Source organism: Penaeus japonicus, unplaced genomic scaffold (genome assembly GCF_977035675.1).
Source record: "Penaeus japonicus unplaced genomic scaffold, GWHDUDI00000001_assembly GWHDUDI00000022, whole genome shotgun sequence".
Taxonomy (NCBI): domain Eukaryota; kingdom Metazoa; phylum Arthropoda; class Malacostraca; order Decapoda; family Penaeidae; genus Penaeus; species Penaeus japonicus.
Window position 1 is genome coordinate 10,190,692 of NW_028234424.1, and position 5,000 is coordinate 10,195,691.

At 43.0% G+C, this 5,000-nt stretch overlaps 1 protein-coding gene across 2 annotated transcripts in view; it reads right to left on the reverse strand.

Moving 5' to 3' along the window:
- LOC122246770 (uncharacterized) overlaps positions 1-5,000 on the reverse strand; it is a 108,246-nt gene that overhangs the window by 34,687 nt on the left and 68,559 nt on the right. The window contains exon 2 of one of the 2 annotated variants that reach the window (XM_043005545.2): positions 3,460-3,546. The exons of the other annotated variant lie outside the window; for it this stretch is intronic. Within the exon in view, the coding sequence (XP_042861479.1) occupies positions 3,460-3,546 (87 nt within the window). The remainder of the gene's footprint in view (positions 1-3,459; positions 3,547-5,000) is intronic. 2 annotated transcript variants of the gene reach the window in all.

Below are 5,000 nucleotides of genomic sequence, written 5' to 3' on the forward strand. Positions count from 1 at the left end.
AATAATTCTGATTCCCTATCACAGTGTGCAACCGATATCATCACCCTAACCATCCTGCATCACCATGATTATGATATATGTAACAATGTAAACAAAGCAATATCTTTAATTCCTGATGAATTTTCGGGCTTAAGAACACTACGCTTTAAAGACGTAGTAATCCTTTGTTGTAGACGCGCTGGGACAAATACGGACACAAATTACGATACAAAACATTTACATGCTTCCACAGGAATGAACAGGCGGAAATCTACAATATCTCTCCACCAAAAAAAAAGAAAAAAAAAAAAAAAAAGAAAAAAAAAAGAAAGAAAGAAAGAAAGAAAAAAAAATCAACGCATGGCTGGAGGAGCACAATCTTTTTCCGTATGTAATAGTAGACTACTATGTCTTATATGTATCCAAACTTAAATTAAACCCTTAACGAATCAGGGTTCACTTCTGACCACCGGAGGAATGAACCTTGAACCCGTTCCCTGCCGTCCCTCATGAAGTTATATTAATCAAACGTCATGGTGAAGGTGCTAGATTTGTTGTTTATTTAGCCAGCACTCAGAGCCTAAGTTCTTCGCGTTTGATAAGTACGGTTTTGGAGAGGTCCTTAAAAGTGTATATCACGCTGTATGCATCACGTCCACAGACCATCATTTGAATTGCATCTTCTGATTGTTTCTCCTTTATTTCTGATCAAGACTGGAATCACCCAAGAGTACCCCCAATCGCCTGTTCCCTGTTGTGTTGTTTCCTTATATCATAATCAGTCTCCAGTCAGTAGGAAAATCGCGGGTCGCAAAGAGGAAGGAAGGAAGGCAGGAAGCCGTCGTTGTGCGTAGGATATAATCTCGTCTCCCATTTTCTGCTTTCCATTCCCTTTTTGACTTGTTTCGCGGGATTGGCAATTTCCTCCTCCTCTTTATCTCACTCTCCTTTCTCTCGCAGCCACTTCTTATCTTCTCTGTTTTGTTGATGAGATTTCTGTTTTTTTTTCTTATCTTCCTTGAGATTTTTTGTTTTTGTTTTTGTTTTCTTTCTTGAGATTTCTTTCTTCCTATCGTTTTTTATCGACATCGCGCGTCGATTTCATCAAACATTGACATTGGAATTCTGGACTCGAGCGGTAACTCCTTCCTGCTCGAGGCCCGAATCGATCGCATCGTAAAGCGGGGAACGGATTTAGGCGTGAAATATTGTGAAGCGCGGTTTTGTAATCTGGGTTACGGCGACGCTACTGCCTGTCAGTGTGTCGATAATATGCTAAAGATGTTGAAACCGAACAGACGAATACGACATTAGGCACCGACTACCTACGCAATTCCTTGAGATTCGATTTCAAATTCCTTCGTAAAACTGATCGTAAGATTCTGGAAGGAGCAATCAAACCTTCTCATTCGACGCGCTGCTGCACGCATTTCCCGTTTATATCTCTCTCGTTACCGTAAAACTCGACCCGAGCGCGGATTAGGCAAGCTGACTGAACACCTTGTTCCACTTCGCTCGGGTTCGTCAAGAGACATTGTTGCTGCAAGAATCGGCTCCCTGATTATCTTTTTTTCTCCTATTGTTCTCGACGTCAATGTTCGCGACCATAAACAGTTATTACGGTTACGTTTAGATACGAGAGACGAAAAAATATTTCAGTGATGATCGCGCCGTGTCACAACGAAGAGCGGACACGATCATCGGTTTCGAGGCTACTGTTCCGTGGCGCCGCGACTCACTGCCGTTCTCACAAAACACATCACAGCAAACGCAATAGTATTTTTTATTACAAAAAAAAAACATTGAGTCCATGGAGTTTTAGCCAAAGTGCAAAGCGTCTCCAGACGATGTCCTGGATGTTTATAAATAAGTCTATGATAAAAATATAAAAAAGGAATAATCTCTGGTAATTTTCTGTGAATCGCGGGGTGGGTAGGATTATTAATTGCACTTTTCACGTGTTTATAAGAGCAAGACTGAAATTAATTCTGAAACGCATCTGTATAAGTATCAGAAACTGAAACTGATAATAAAATGTGTAAATGTAAATAGGATTAGGACGTGTCTACAAAACCGAATTCAACAAACTGAAACGCTGAACGACACCAACGAAATCTGCAACAGATCTCGGCGCGTCCAAGGGACTCGGCGCCGGCATCACGCTGCACAATCGACCGGGATGTAAATAGATAATGAGTCATAAGCGGAAGAACACCGTAGCAGGTGGATCGCGAAGAGAGTTCAGTTCCCGTTTATAATTCTCTCATTCTCGAGCCTCCTTCTCCCGCAGCAGGTGGATCGGCATGAGAATTCAATTCCATTTTTATAATACTCGCTCTCGCCCCCCCCCCCCCGACCCACTCACCCACCACCATTCCTCTCCTCGCTGTGCTCATAAAAAATTCAGCCGCCAATGTGATTTATGCATCGATTGCATAAAACGGCGAGAGCATTCACCCAAATTGGGAACTGTCGAATCTGTATATTCTTTTTTCTCCATGTCTTTTTCTAAGTTCTCAGAGTCAGTGACATAAAAGACGATTTACATTCTTGTTTCCGAATATAGGATTCATAATGTATTATTAATCATTAGTGACATCTGGTCCCCTGACTGATAAACCAAAAAACTGTCATTCTGCAAAAAAATATAATTACCCCAAAAATAATAACATTATGTACAAAACTCGCCATCAAAGCGTGCTCGTCTTCAACAGCGGCTCATCAAACGGCTCTGCATTTTGGAGACTCAAATAATTACATTTGAATCTTATCACAGTCCGCCTTTGATGGATATCAAACATTAGCCTTAGACGCGCGTAAAGGTCGCTTTTGAGACGTGTGGGATCCTTGCACATCATTCACGGCTTCATGGACGTTCGCAGGTGTTTTTCACCTTAATCTTAAACTGACAAACAACAAACAGATCATGCGACATCGTAATCATTCAGTAGACAACGAACACTTACTTAGAGGATCCAATTACATATCAAAAAGGGAAAACCATATACGTCTCTTACTCATGCAGAAGGAAATGCAGACAGAATAAACACGACTTTAGTTCATGAAACACCATTACTTCGCCATCATCATGCAAGGAACGAGTCGAATGTAAACAAAACACATGTTCTCGGCTCGCATTTCCTTTAATCACCGACACAGACACATAGAGGGACAGGAAGGAAGGTCATGATAATTCGCAATTCTTCGTTCAGACTCCAGCCATGCCCAGGGTATAGCCATCCGAGCTCCTCTGCACTCAGCCTGAATAATCACCATCCACGGGGCACGAGGGGCACGAAGGGCACGAGGAGGAGCACTGTGCCAAGAGACCGACCCCGTGGCACCCTCACAGCTATAGATCATGAAAAGCTTCCCACCAATACACGTGGTTACAGGAAAAGCCTATGGACAGCGAGGCGACACAGAGGGGGTGAGGGGGTGGGAGGGGGCAGCACATGAACACATGAAGAGAATCCTGACCTCCTACTACTCGCCGAGTCTCCGGGTCCGGCGTCAACATGACTGGGTATCTCTGGAGTCGCTGCAAGGTGGTGGTGTAGATGTGGCCTGCACGGGGGGCGGGGTGAGGGGAGCGGGGGTAGAAGGAGGGAGGAGGGGAGGAGGGGATGAGGGGATGAGGGGAACGGGGTGGAAGGAGGGAGGAGGGGGCGAGGGGAGCGGGGTGGAAGGAGGGAGGAGGGGCGAAGGGCGGGGAAGGAAGAGAAAACAACTTCATGAACTCGTTTGAACTGCGATGACAGGTTACACATCTATAATCATAAAGAAGCGTATGGCACAAGGAATGCAACATATTCTAAAATGAAATTCGTTTTTAAAAAATAGCCTCAGAGGAAATACCAGTCAGAACCCCCTCCCCCCCACCCCCGTCCTTCCCGTTCTCACATCATTTCTAATCCTCATGATCGCCGGGCTGCATGTCATCAGAAAATTACCATTTCAACCCTACGTCCGTAACCGAATCCCACTAACCTCATTACCCTTCATGTCCTGTGGGAAAACCCTCGCAAAGACACTATCATTTTATCAAGAAATAGTAGGGGAGAATATCAGACAAACTTAGACACTAATAAAACACTGAAGTTACAAAATATAACAAAACCTTAACTAGATAGCATATATTATATCTTTGCTATCGTCATCAGAACTGAATGTTAAAGTATACAATTTAAATATTCATTCTCCTCTGAACACGATCAGGAAATGAATTTCATTCGACCAAAAAAAAAAAAAAAAAAGACAAACGCACTTCTTGCAGCCGTAATGTCTGCAAATTAAAAGGTTTTGCATGTGATGTGTCTACTTTTCACATTGACAGTCAGTCTTATCCAATGTTCTGTTTAATGGCCCACACAAACACACACATCCACTAATATTAGCAACTGCAGGAATTCACTAACTGTAATTGCATATATGTCTGTATTTGCGTTTGCATTCGCTTTGTGGAAAAGTCGAGATGCGAGTTTTATTTAAGTATGTCATACCGTATCAGTAAACATTTTACTTCTACTTGTTTACTGAATGTAACGATAATCTATCTGACTGCGTGACAAAAGCTACGCAAAACACCATAGCGACCAAGACTAAAGCTGAAACATACACGTCATAACAGTATCTACTTAAAATAGTTTTCTTATCTAAATCCGTCTTTTATAATCACAAACACTTTTTTTTTTGTTATTTGCAAATATATGAACACATACAAACACAAAGGCACTTGCATGGATTTGTTTGTCATTCACCTGCGAGAAAAGCATTCACAATGACTTATCCTACGCCGCTCTGCACTATTTGACAGCTGATAGTTGGGCTCTCCTCCTCACTACACGGGCCCGAATAAAGGGTAAGGGAGTTCAGCTGCCTGCCAAGAACCACCACGACTGGAAGCTCGACAGCCACGACTGCCGAGCACTTTGAGCACTCCCTCCCGATCGCGATCGACATTTGCATAACAGGGCAATCGTAGATGGCACTGCCGACACAAATACCGAGTTGCATGGGTA